This window comes from Drosophila teissieri, chromosome 3L, assembly GCF_016746235.2.
Source record: "Drosophila teissieri strain GT53w chromosome 3L, Prin_Dtei_1.1, whole genome shotgun sequence".
NCBI classification, from domain to species: domain Eukaryota; kingdom Metazoa; phylum Arthropoda; class Insecta; order Diptera; family Drosophilidae; genus Drosophila; species Drosophila teissieri.
The window spans coordinates 6,623,138-6,635,211 of NC_053031.1; the positions used below are offsets into that span (position 1 = coordinate 6,623,138).

At 44.8% G+C, this 12,074-nt stretch overlaps 3 protein-coding genes across 9 annotated transcripts in view; 1 reads left to right on the forward strand and 2 right to left on the reverse strand.

The window, feature by feature from the left end:
- Positions 1 to 3,722, reverse strand: part of LOC122618055 (neurobeachin-like protein 1) — a 30,716-nt gene extending 26,994 nt beyond the window's left edge. For 3 of the 5 annotated variants that reach the window (XR_006325994.1, XR_006325993.1, XM_043794186.1), the window contains exons 1-10: positions 3,381 to 3,722; positions 2,788 to 3,144; positions 2,538 to 2,724; positions 2,303 to 2,391; positions 1,974 to 2,099; positions 1,694 to 1,843; positions 1,377 to 1,637; positions 1,000 to 1,322; positions 725 to 932; positions 53 to 667 (exon numbers count right to left, since the gene is read on the reverse strand). Coding sequence is in view for 3 of the 5 variants with exons in the window: in XM_043794186.1 (XP_043650121.1) it covers positions 53 to 667; positions 725 to 932; positions 1,000 to 1,322; positions 1,377 to 1,637; positions 1,694 to 1,843; positions 1,974 to 2,099; positions 2,303 to 2,391; positions 2,538 to 2,724; positions 2,788 to 3,144; positions 3,381 to 3,431 (2,367 nt within the window). In the remaining 2 variants the exon portion in view is untranslated. The remainder of the gene's footprint in view (positions 1 to 52; positions 668 to 724; positions 933 to 999; positions 1,323 to 1,376; positions 1,638 to 1,693; positions 1,844 to 1,973; positions 2,100 to 2,302; positions 2,392 to 2,537; positions 2,725 to 2,787; positions 3,145 to 3,380) is intronic. The other 2 variants (XM_043794187.1, XM_043794188.1) reach the window with 2 other exon arrangements.
- A 918-nt stretch (positions 3,723 to 4,640) lies between these two features.
- On the reverse strand, positions 4,641 to 9,255 carry LOC122618105 (protein tipE). 3 transcript variants are annotated; one of them, XM_043794239.1, is made up of 3 exons: positions 9,093 to 9,255; positions 5,824 to 8,051; positions 4,641 to 5,518 (listed from the first exon to the last, which is right to left on the reverse strand). In XM_043794239.1, exons 2-3 carry the CDS (start codon positions 7,116 to 7,118, stop codon positions 5,455 to 5,457), a joined length of 1,359 nt encoding a protein of 452 aa, XP_043650174.1. In that variant the 5' UTR covers positions 7,119 to 8,051; positions 9,093 to 9,255; the 3' UTR covers positions 4,641 to 5,454. The 3 variants fall into 3 exon arrangements, with proteins under 3 accessions (XP_043650174.1, XP_043650172.1, XP_043650173.1); XM_043794237.1 differs by having other exon boundaries at positions 8,951 to 9,255; XM_043794238.1 differs by having other exon boundaries at positions 8,840 to 9,255.
- Positions 9,256 to 11,161: 1,906 nt separating this feature from the next.
- On the forward strand, positions 11,162 to 11,971 carry LOC122618108 (V-type proton ATPase subunit e). The gene has a single exon (XM_043794244.1). The coding sequence runs from the start codon at positions 11,252 to 11,254 to the stop codon at positions 11,504 to 11,506; it is 255 nt and encodes an 84-aa protein (XP_043650179.1). The 5' UTR covers positions 11,162 to 11,251; the 3' UTR covers positions 11,507 to 11,971.
- The last annotated feature ends 103 nt before the right edge of the window (positions 11,972 to 12,074 follow it).

Genomic DNA, 12,074 nt, shown 5'->3' on the forward strand with positions numbered 1-12,074 from the left:
TAGGATAAACTAGGTTAGAAATGGAAAATAAAACCAAAATCTTGATTCATACATTTGCAGATAGGGTTCGCTCAAGAAGGCTAGGGAGCATTCCCTTGTAGCCACTGGATCCGCTCTCCTGGGATGAAGACCTGGGCATATTCCCGGTCTTGGCTACTTCACCTGGTTGTGGTGGAGCAACCACTGCACCGATGGAGCAAACAGTAAATGGTTCATTAACTGCCTGAACTTTCAGGGTGGCACTCAGCTTTTGAACAAAATCCACATAGATGTTAATCTGACTATACGAAAATGGTCGTTTTGGGGGCGTTATGGCCACGGTAAGGTAATGCCACTGGCCATCCATAAGTGTTTTGGTGGCCGTAGAGGAAGTGAGGTATTCCCGTCGGGTCATTGCAGCAACCACAACGTTTCCATTTGGCTGCACAAAGGCCTCGAAACCACTGCCGCTTGCTGTCTGTAGTGTAAGCAGCATTCGCCGACTGTTTGACTGCTCCTTCACTTGATTGAATCGAACCAGAATGTGAAAGATGAAGCCATAGGAGCCGGAGATAGTCCAGTTACGAATATCGGGTACAATAATGCCGTCCGTCGGTTGCTCAATTGAAAAGAACTCGGCGCAGGAATTGCTGCCTCTTAAACTCTGCAAAGCAATTACCACTAAAGTCTGAAAGAAAAGTGCCTATTAATAAGAATTCGAGATCACAAAGGAATAGAGTTTTACCTGCTGAAGCTGCTTGAACTGTGCAAATTTTGTTCCCTGCCGCAACAGTGATAATATGCACTTAAGCTCCGCGGGTACAATACTGAGCTTGCTTAATTCCTCTATCAACTTAATGAGATTCTGAACACAGTTCTCGGCCAGAGATTCGGCCGTCAGGAGGCAACCACATACTGCCTTGATGATATGGCTGCCACATGCCACAGATTTTCTGTTAAAAAATATATAAAAAGGAGTATTTATACGTTTAATACAGTAATCGAAGCTTATTTCCTTACGTTCTGTAGTTGTCGGTGCAGCCCTTGAGCACAAGGCTGGTCACATGCAGCTGTTCCCGCTCTTGGAGCGTTGGCACCCAATTGAGCAATCGGAGCATAACTTCGGGTAGCAGCAAAAGGTGCTCACTTTCATCGTAGCCAAGCATGAAACACGTGTCCAGGAGATCCACTGTTGGATTGCCAAAATCCTGCAGGCTGGCAAAGAGCCTCTCGATGCGCTCACCCTGTCGCAACTGGGCCGCTGATTGAGGGGAGTGGCGCGTCAAAGCGGCCAAAGCCTCCATGGTGCTACACAGGGTACTCGTATGGGATATGTGCCAGGGCTATAAAGCAGGAGAACGATTAATACTGAAATTGTAAAAGATAAGAAACCTTACTTTTATAAGTTTTGGCAGATTAGTGAGCAGTTCCATTAGATTGGAATCGGAAACGGCTTCACTAACACCTGCATCGCCTGTCACAAAGAATTTAACAGCCGCTACGGTGGAGGAGAGTGCAGACATGTCGATAGCCACATCCTGGTCAGCATCGCTGGTTATATCGAAATTGGCATCCCCGCTTTCAAAGTGCTTTGTGGTCAGGAGCTCTTGGAGAGCATCACAATAGAGTTGAACTAACGTAACTAGGTCTATTTGGCGCTGTTTAATGAAGATCCGATTAGTTTACTGTGTTATTGATATGGCAGGCTACTTACTTCTTCCGGACTAGATTTCTGCAGCACAATGACCATCAGCGCATAGCATTGTAGGGCTACGCGGCGCAGATTATTGACACTCTCCCACTGCCGCAGGATACTCATTGTGATGGACACCGTGGCGGGGCAAATGGCCTTCATACCATTGCGCTGATCAGACCAAAATAACCATTATAAGGGTTAAGTTAAACGCAGAACATGGGACACACAAGCAATGGCATGCATGAGCAACGGTTAGGAGACAACAATGATCGGGACAATAAATGAATCCACCACTCACCAAGTTATCACAGTCTAGCAGCCCATCACCCGAGCAGGGGGCAAGTGAAGAAGTGGTTAGAGCGTTAGTATTTCTATTTGTCAGGGTCGAGGTCGAGTTTAGAGACTTCTGCACTTTCAGCTGCAGCTGGAGAAGAACCAGCCACATCAACGATACACGAAATGAAACGAAATAGGACATGGAAACAAAATGATAGAGCTCTAACGTACATTAATAGCGAAAGCAGTGAGCAGAAAGGTAAGCTGTCAGGAAGTGAGGTTAATAATTAAACGGTTTTTAAAAGATAAAGGACTACACAGGAGGGGACTGGAGACGCGTTCTGGCGCTACCTGCGAGCCGCAAATCACAGCGCCCAGGATGTTCAGCAGGCTTTCGCCAATTTCCGCATACTGGATGAGCTTCTCCTCCTGAAAGCAATCTGCAAGGCAAAGCGAAATGTTAGTAGGCCAAACAATTATGGGGCAGTGATTGGAGCAACAAACTTAGGTAGGAAATTAGTTTGATTACGCTTCTAACGGCGACTGGTAGTTACACTCCATCACTGCCCTTTTGAGTTAATCTTACCATAAATAAAAGGTACAATTTCCACATGAACCGAGTGGGGCTTATAGGATAGACGACTGTAGTCTGCCGACTGGCCTCGCACAAAGCTGCGCCACGTCAGATATGGATCATACATGACCTCCAGGAAAGCCGAGAAACTGCTGAACAGGTGGCTTATAGCGGGCACGCTCTGAGGCAGCTCCATTTGCTAGAATTCATAGATAAGTAAGTTGTTAAAATTCCCAACAATGTGTATAGGATATTTGCATACTTGTTTGAACACCCGGGAGAGTATGGCGATCAAATTCGGCTTGTATTCGTACTTGATGATGGCCAGTATATTGTCAAAGTGCCGACACACGATCACCAGACAATCCACGAGTATGGCCACTTCTTCAATGGCCTTCTCTTCCATTCTCCCTTCCGTTTCGCAGACATCTCTGGCTACAATGATGAATTTACCGATGGCGGGCAGTAGTTCATCCGGCAGGCGGCCCAAGTGGGGACCACTGTCCGGCTGAACCTCGTGCCACATCGGGCAATTTTCCGCCTGAAAGTCCAGCTGCAGTTGGCTCCTCCAAATGGCCACAAAGCGGGCCACAAATTGCCGGAAGTGGGTTTCATCGTTCTTGAAAAAAAAGAGCGAGGGAGAGGGGAGGTTTCAGTTTGAGCCTCTCTGGCATTATATAATCATTACACTGTTTACGTTACTTCAATAGCTGATAAACAATACCGTTTTGTCTTGCAGTGACTAATGCTATAAACATTTGCGGCCGCCCCCGCAATTGGAGCGGCACCCCCCCGCCACTTCATCACCGCTAATCCAACTTCTTATCACTCGAGTTTTTCTAATTGGAACCTTACCTTTGTCGTGTACTGCACCCACAGATTGTATATATCCTTCTTATTGTCCATCGTCGCGTTTTTCCCTGCAATTTTCTCAGCTGAACGGCATTTGTTAATTGCTAGTTGAGTTTTTCCCCCAGGCGAATTATTTGTTTACAAAATGTTGCCGACGATGTGTGTTGTTTTGTCCAAAGCCAAGTTTTTGCTCTATTTCGGCGGTGTTTTCCGAGTTCCTCCTTGGGATCGCACGTCTATATAGTCAGATTTATAGCCTGTATAGAGTTAGCCAGCCGTGAATAAGATTTCAGCACATTTACAAGAACGTTTTGGCCAAATTTTCACATTTCTAGAGGCACAGGTGAAAACGGCAACAGCTGATTGCTTCTTCTTGCCTGCCATTCACCATTGTTAGGCAGTGTTGTAAAATGCGCGGGTATACAACATTGTTGGCGCCAAATTTTAAATTAACAATATCATTAGTTAAATTGAAGAACTTTGATATTGATTAACCAATTTTACTTTTAGAACTGCAAAATCTCCAAGAAATGCAAAATAAACTACATGTCAACTTAGGCTGCTAAATGCGTATTTATTTCGAGATTTTCATGTATTTGGTTTCAATTCTAGTAGCATTTTGTTATTTGTTTGTCTGTTTTACATGATATTAGCTAATAGTTGCGCTTCTGTTGCCATTGCTTGACCCTCGTTAACTATTTCCAACTGTCGTTAAAAACAAACGATTTCTGTGTAGTTCTTGCCGCCTATCATTGATACAATATGCGCAAAAGTGCAGTTTATTGATGCGGATGCAGATGCTGATGCTGATGCGGATGCTTCTATACGCCTAGGCATCGAATTTCGATATCGAGATTATTCGCCTTCGAGTTTAGAAATGACTTGGTTTCGTTTTCGGTTTTGTTTGTAATATAAAAAGGAAACGTTAGTTTATATTTAATTTCAGACCTAAATTATTAAGATTTAATGCAATATTTTATTTGTAAGTTTTTAATTGAATAGCTTGAACCATTTGTAGGACCTATAAATATTCACTATCCGTTAATAATCTTAATAAAATAAATATGTAGAAGAAAAATCTTATGCCTCCGTTTCAGTTAGTTAAAGCTGTGAGTTTTTATCCGCATTAATTTGAAGGATAACAATGTTAGTTAATTTACGTTAATTTAATTTAATTTAATGTTAATTTAATTTAATTTACTTCAAATATAGGCATTCGACTTGCTTTCGTTTATCATTACGTTTAAATGAAATACACGATGCTTTCGTTTGCTAAATTTAATTTCTGTTTTCCTTCTGTTTTTACGCTTTACGGGTTGCAGCACTTGAATTACAATATTTAAAAAACCTCAGCGCCTCGATTTATCGATTTGTAAATAAGTTGCGCGCCTTGTTCTCCTTTTTTGCTTTTATTTGCTCTATTTGGAATTTGGGTTTTGGATGTTGGGCAAATGGGTAGTGGTTGAGTTTCTCTGTGTTTCTGCCTCGAGACGACGACGATTGTTGCGAATAGAAAAATAATTCAAGTAAATATTTGTATATGCGTGTATAAGTATTATAGTTTTTCCTCTAGGTATATGAATAGCACTCCATGCTCGAGTCCATGCGGCCTATGTTTATTGTATTTGTACCAATCGCCTAAGATCCTCCAGATATCAGATACTGTGCACATACTATAATGCCCGTGTATTGCAATTTTGAGTGGGTGTGGCAGTCCGGAGTTACTCCGGCTATCTAGCGTGCTTTATGTGGGTGAGTGTGAGTGTAAGTGTGAGTCCGAGTAGCTAGTTCATAAGGTAAATATAATCTATCATAGTTCATTAGGTGCCGCTAACAGCTCTGAAGGTATTCAGGTTCGGTCGCATTCGCTGCGTTGTTGTCGATTGTTTCGGGTAGAAATACTTGGGGTTATCGCTTCACGGTTATCTCATGAGTTCTGTTTTCGGGTTGGGTCTCTGCTCCGGTGATCTCCGCCTGCTCTGTGGTCCGTGGCTGGCCGCTCGGCGACCTACGAATCCAGCAGCGGCTCATTTTCCGAATCGGAATCTAACATTTTCCAGACCATGCGCCTGACGTTTCAGACTGCCGCCGTCGGCCCAGGAGGAGTTGAGATACTCGTCGTCATCGTCTTGCTCAAGTTTCTGTAACAAAAACATATTGGGACATTTTAGTTTCAAAGTTAACGTCAAGACTAAAACCTAAAATAAGTTATTTCACAGGTTTTATGATTTTGCCATTTTGCGCATGTATGCTACAAAATAACACAAGAGATTCACGTATACGTAATATTCTTTTCCTTAGTAAACGTTTATTGTCGAATCCGTTTACAAAATCCTTTGAGATTTCTATATATGAAATGATTCATATGATTAAATATATTTTTTAATCACACTCCCCACTACTTTCAAAATGAATACCATATGTACATATGTGTATCCTGTCTTACCCTTGCACTGAGTTGGACGTGGAGATAACTCCGTTCTCCAGCGAGTCCCTCGATAGCTCGTCGGCCATCTGGACTTTTAGCTGGTGGCCGAACGAGTTGATCTCCGAGTTGGGCGTCATCTGCGAGCCCGCTGGACTCTGCGCGATGTACGGACCGGGCGTGGTGACGGAGCCACCCTGCGATATGGAGGCGGTCATGCCGGGACCGCCGTTGGGCAGGACACCCTCCAGACAACTGTCGTTGGTGGTGGAGTCCATGTTGATGATCTGGCTGCCGGCCACATTGTCCGCCAGTACAGCACCATCGCTGTCGTCCACGGCATCGATATCATCGATGTCCATGTCCTCGGCGTTCTTGTCCAGCGGCGCCGTCTCCTCGTCCTCATTGTAGATTTTGAAGTAGGCGTACGTCAGATAAATCACCGAGATGATGAACGAGGGTATTGGAATGGCCATCGAGTAGACCAAGTTTAAGGTGTTCTGCCAGTAGTCCAGGTCGCTGATGACCAGACTCGGGTCCACCTTTGAGTAGTAGCAGGGGAACTTCATGCCGATCTTGGTGTACCTCTTCAGCCAGATGGTGCAGTTGAGCATTGGCGGGTAGCCACAGCCCTTTACGTTCGGGAAAAGCCTGGCGCCCACATAGTAGTACATGGAGCGGTTCCCCATGAGGCCCTCGTTCAGCTCGGAGATCTCGTCGAAGGGCCTCCGCTCGTCCGGAATGAGGGTTCCCGAGGCACTCAGACCGCGTGTGTCCTCCGAATCCTCAATGAGGTAGCCATTGGAGCCGTCGGCATCCCCAAAATTAAGCTGCTCCAGGCGCCCGCCGCCTAGGTCGATGTCCAGGCCGGTGCCACCGCCCAGATTATCGTACTCGTAGTCGCTCCTCAGAGCTCTCTCATAGCGATCCGTTCGCTTGACGGGCGGCAGGATGCGTTCCGACTCCTTGAGATTGATGTGGTACTCCGTGAAGTTGAACTCATCGGTGTAGTTGTATAGATTGAGGCGGTAGTTCACCCTGATCTGGGTGCACGTGTAGATGTCCTTGGTGCAGCCTTCGCGGCAGGACGACCACGAGCAGTTCTTGGCCCCGTAGTAGATCTCCGTGTCGTACGTCTCGCAGAGCGCCGGAACCTCTTCGAACTGCATGAAGATCGTGGTGAAGGCGGGCTCGATGACGAAGGGCACCAGGAAAAGGAAGGCGAACAGGCTGAATGTGCCCAGCAGGATGAAGAAGGCGGTGGTGTAGAAGAGCAGCTTCTCCTTGCCGGTGCGCTTGTCCTGCTCGTCTCCCATGTTTTAGCTCGATTTTTGGTCGGGTTTAAAGTCTACTATATATTGGTGTATTATTTATATTTATTAATATTATTAGTTTTTAGGCGCAGGTCTGGCGGTGGCGGCGGCGGAGCAGAGCGGCGATAAGTGCGATAACTTAGCTTACAATTGCGGCGATTACTGATCGATAACGATAACTAATAGCTAGATTACGATTACGGTGCAAGTTATATCACAGGGAGAGTTCGATTTCTCGTTTCGTTTGCTTTTGCTTTTGCTTCTTTCTCTTTGGTTGCCTGGCTGTCCGGTGTCCCGTTATCTCGCACATAGCTGACCAGTGCAGGGAGGGTCCTGCATCTTTGTGCTCCGGTTCATCGGCATCGCATCACTCGATTAGGCTAAATACTCCACGGAGTCCGAGTGCGAGGCCCACGCATCCCGCATCCTTAATCTCCTACAGCTTCCTTCAGCTTCCTCCACCTCCTCCTCCTCCACCTCCTGGCAGTGTGGTGGCAACAATCCTGAACCTTTGCTAATTGCTTTATTCGTCCCAATGGAGATGTTTCGTCAACATCAGCACGTTGCAGTCGTCTTGCTTTTGCCTGATTTAGCTGCTTCTTGATTATTTTATGACTGCGGCAAAGCACTGGATGTTCGTGCGTGTGTGTCGTGTGTGGCCTGTGTGTCCTGTGTGCTTGGTGTGCTTGTGTATGTGTTTGGCCTGCCAATGGCCAGTTTTGAGGTCTCTCTCTCTTTCTCTCTGTTTTTCTTCACTTTACATTTACATTCTTTCGAAATGTGTGTAGAAAAATGAATGCTGGACGGACAGTTTTGTTTGTCTTGTTCACTTTTTTTGCTTTGCTTGGCTATTCCTCGAGCTCTCCCTCTCTCACCAGCACGCTCTTTCCTTCTCTTCTTCTCCTTGCTATCCTTAGCACGTGCAGTTCACAATGGCTGTAAGAGAGTGTGAGTGCGTTTTAAAATACCGTTAGGCCGCGCTTTGCCGTTAATTCGTGTATATTTTTAAAGCCCGCAAAGGTGACGACGTCTATATTTATGTAACCCCGAGTGTTACGAAACGGAAACACGCGGCACGGCACCAATGAGCTCAACTCGCACTCGTCGTGTTTAAATAATAAAACTCCTTCGATGCATTTGCGAGGGACGAGAGGGGTGCAGGAGGGAAGAAGGGGGATGGGTGAGACAGAGTGGAGCCACATGTAATTTTCAATTCATTTGGCACGCTTTCACTCACACATATACCAGCTCACACGAACTGGAAACAGGCTGTGCACATGCAAGTAGGCTCTCCCCCTACCCCTCCCCACCCCCCTTACACACACTGACATACACAGAGCCTTAGGAAGGGGGGGCCTCCAGAAGAGAAAAAGAGAGGGGCAGAGTGCCAGCTCCAATCGAAATTATGCGGCAAAGGACCTCCCAAAGGAGTGAGTGAGTGGGCTAGAGCAGAGCCAACTTCTTGTGCCTAGCACGAAACGATTTTTTAGGGGGCACCATATAAAAAGATTTATAAGAACCACCTGGCTGGGCCCCCACCTCTGGGAGATCAATTAAATGTAGTTGAACTACAATTTTCAGGTATTTCGGTTGGGGCCTCTCCACTTCTAAGCCCCTCCACCCCCCCACACCCCTTTTAAGTTCTTGTGACGTAGAGTTGCGTGCTCCCGTTTGTGAGCTTGTATGTGTTTGTAAGTGTCCGAGTTGCGCCTGTGTGTGTTTACTCAAGGTTCAGGTTACGCGGTGAGCACGATGACAACGGAACGAGGATTACGCATTTTCAATCACAAATCACCAGCACACATTTTGGTGTTCTTTGGCCAAGCACTGTTTACCATGGAACAATGGTGACCTGATTGCGCACGGGGTCAAAAGTTGCTAACGCTGAACAATTGTCACATTCACGCTACACATTTTCTTTCGTGGCATTTTCGGTTCCTCTTGCCTTTCTTTGCTGGCAACAATACAGTGACAGACCAACAACGACAAAGACAACGACAACTACGATGGCGACGGCGACGACAACGACGGCGACAACCAAGAAAAGGAGCAAGGCGACAACACGACGGCCGAACTCTTCAGCGAAAGGACTGCCTGCCACTGGCAACGCTGCAGCGGAATTAAGGGCCCATGTCCAACTGGAGCTTCCGAGCGGAGCTTTCTCCTGCACCGCCGTCAAGCTCCAATCCTGCGTTGCCCATTTGGCTAATAAACTGCTAGACCCAGCTGCTTTGGCAAGGAATGTGCTGTGGGAGGCACTAAAAATTCCCTTCGTTTGGCTAATCTCGCAAGTTGCATGCCGAGCTTGGCTATTTGTAGCTTATGAAGCAAAAGCACCAAATAACTTGGCCTTGTATTGCCGCCTGCTTGGGCGCCATGATGTTAATAATGATTTCAGAGTTCCCCTATGGGAATTCACGAATTCGACTATGAAGACTGTTAGCTTTTAGGTTAAATTTGTCAATCTAAATGAAAATTCAATTAAAAATGATTGATTATAATACCGCTGCCCGATTTTAACAATTTTCGTAATAAAGGCTTTAAATCATCGAGACTATAAGTACATAGTAAATATATGTATATAAAAAATAAGAGTGATACTTAAATATGCTTTAAAAAAATACAAGCGGTATTGAAAATGTGACCATAACTGCCATGAACATTTTTATATTTCACCTAGATCTCTTAGCTAACATTATAACTTTTCTTGGACCTTTCACTGTTCAGCATCACTGGCCAAAGCTCCTTCCCTTCCATTCTCCAGCTGGGAGCAACAGCGGCCAGCGATGACGTAAAGCCAGCCGACGCAGGCGCCCAGCAATCCCCGCCAGAAAGAGAGGGCTCCGATGGGCGAAAGCTGAGAAGTGTCAGAACTCAGAAGTGGCATAAACAGCAGGGAAACGTAACGAGTTCTCCTGTTTGGAATTTTCTCGGCTCGCCCAGCCACGGGGAAATGGTGGAAAAGTGCAGAAACGCAGCAATTGTGGCACTTGCTTAGCTAAGGATCAAAAAGAAGGTCCAATAAACCGTAGAGTTCCGTCGAAGAGTGAGCCATGTGCGGGTTATGAAACGATTTTGAAGGCACACTGTGTGCAACTGTGACTGTGACTGCGATTGCTGCAAGTGTATTGGTGTGGTTAACCTGCCCCCTCACGTCCACCAACCCCTTTCCCCACGTGTGTGCGTGCCCCAGTAGCAGGAACGTAAATAAACCTCAACACTTGGAGCTGAAACATCCTTAATTTACATGTGAGTACCGACCGAGAAACTCAAAATGGTAATCGAATGCAGGATCCTTCGATGACCCTCAAAATCGTTGCCTACTTCTAAGCGCACTTTCCATTGATTGGCATGCAACTAGAATTTCTCCCTGCGGCCATTGATTATTCCATTTGGTCCGTGATAAAACCCAAGTGGAGCGTGTTCAGTGGTTGTGTCGGTAGAAAAGACATCGTATCCAATCTTGTGATGCCCTGTAATCACCATATACGAATCTTATATGTGTATGCCTACCATTTCCCCAAACACATATAAAATGCGTCATTCTTAGATTCCTCCATTCACTATTTGACATTAATTTTTAATGGGTTTGTAGTGGAATCACGAAAGTTTTCCTAGAAACAAAGTTATGGTATATTAAATCTAAAAAACAGATTTAGCTGAGAATGTTGTAAAAGGTCAACCCATAATGATTTAAGTAATAATAGCTGGACAATTATAATTTCTTACACAAACGGATATAAGAATATCTTTATATAAAAGTTGAAACTTAAAATAATAATTGATCTTCGAGTTAAAATAATTTTGCCAAACCGTGAAATTGTCATAAATTACAAAATTTGAGCAAATATATTTATCTATCTATACAGTTAAACAAATTCTACTCTTGTTTTAGCAAAAAACGTTTTGTTAAAAGGAATTTAATTAGCAATAATTAATTATATTAATAAAACTAAGCCGCCAAACGACCTGTTGGCCAGTGTTGAAAGATATTGAGTGCGCAAGTGTTGGGCAACGGGTGACATGTGCGGATTTAGGTGAGACGCGTTAGTAAATTTCAGCCAGCACAGATGATTGATAAAAACAGAATTTAATTTGACGCAAATAAAGAAAAGTGGAGAGAATTAGCAGCAGCCATGGAAGTTATCCTAACGATCATCTTCTTCACCGTTTTCTGGGCGGCGGTGGCCAAGTACGGACCCATCCTGCTGACCAAGGAACCGCACGATGACCTGGTGCGCTGCATTTTCCTCCTGACCGCCGTCGTCTGCTGGCTCTTCTGGCTGTGCTGCTATTTGGCGCAACTGAACCCACTGCTGGGGCCGAAACTTAATGGAAACACCATCCGGATCATTGCCTCGTCTTGGGGCAATCCCATCAAGGAGGGATAAGGGATTCCCACCTAGAAATCTCCACATAGCTAATCTCTGGCGAAAGCTTCTTCAACGGATTTCCGGATCTTAAGCCACATCACACGCAGTCGGCTGTTCCACGGAAGCAGTGGCTTCGCCAAACTCTTTTTGTACTTCAATACTGGCTATCCAATCCCCAGAGACGCCCCACGATTTCCAAACTAATCCAATTAACCTCTTGATGTAAACTTTCACTGAACACTTTGTTGTTTATACCTCAATTTCTTTGATCCACATCTCTTCCTGCTTATTGCAAAGCATAAGCCATGTATTCTAACCGTAAATCCAATAATTGCAATCTACGATTTTACAAACTTGCCACATGAGCAACTTTTGTTACCAGTGAACTATTTATCTATTTTTTCGTAGTGTAGATAATTTACTAATCAGTCATTGTATTTGTGATTTAGTTATTGGCAAATATAGAAAAATGTTTTCGTACTACTTTTCTATTTGTTTATTTATTATTAGCTTAGTATAATATTAAGTTTACACAGCTTTTGTTATTATCTATATTTTATATTTTGTCATATTACATATTTAGTAC

What these genes read in the sequence shown, in the direction of transcription:
- LOC122618108 (XM_043794244.1), top strand. Translation starts at nt 11,252, where the DNA reads ATGGAAGTTATCCTAACGATCATCTTCTTCACCGTTTTCTGGGCGGCG.
- LOC122618105 (XM_043794239.1), bottom strand. Translation starts at nt 7,118, where the DNA reads ATGGGAGACGAGCAGGACAAGCGCACCGGCAAGGAGAAGCTGCTCTTC. An exon ending in ACGTCCAACTCAGTGCAAGG is followed by an intron (nt 5,519 to 5,823) that starts GTAAGACAGGAT and finishes TTTTTGTTACAG; the next exon opens with AAACTTGAGCAAGACGATGA.